This window comes from Antrostomus carolinensis, unplaced genomic scaffold (genome assembly GCF_000700745.2).
Source record: "Antrostomus carolinensis isolate BGI_N321 unplaced genomic scaffold, ASM70074v2 scaffold220, whole genome shotgun sequence".
Taxonomy (NCBI): Eukaryota; Metazoa; Chordata; class Aves; order Caprimulgiformes; family Caprimulgidae; genus Antrostomus; species Antrostomus carolinensis.
Window position 1 is genome coordinate 30,211 of NW_010287479.1, and position 208 is coordinate 30,418.

At 61.1% G+C, this 208-nt stretch overlaps 1 protein-coding gene across 1 annotated transcript in view; it reads right to left on the reverse strand.

Moving 5' to 3' along the window:
* Positions 1-117, reverse strand: part of NCAPG (non-SMC condensin I complex subunit G) — a 28,322-nt gene extending 28,205 nt beyond the window's left edge. The window contains exon 1 of the mRNA XM_010162879.1: positions 7-117. Coding sequence (XP_010161181.1) covers positions 7-117 — 111 coding nt within the window. The remainder of the gene's footprint in view (positions 1-6) is intronic.
* Positions 118-208: the final 91 nt, after the last annotated feature.

The following is a 208-nucleotide window of genomic DNA, read 5'->3' on the forward strand; positions in this document are numbered from 1 at the left end:
CCGTACCTGGGCGTAGGTGCTCTTCAGAGCCACGACAAGTTTCGCGTGGTTCTGGTACGGCTTCTGGGCCAGCTGAAAAGCTTCTTTGATTTGCAGAAGCTTCTTTTTCGCTCCCATGGCTGCAGAGAAAGGGGGCGGTCACGTTAACGACCCCCCTGCTCCGGGTTCCCGTGGCGCAGAGCGGCGAGCTGCTCTTCCCGCGCAGGGC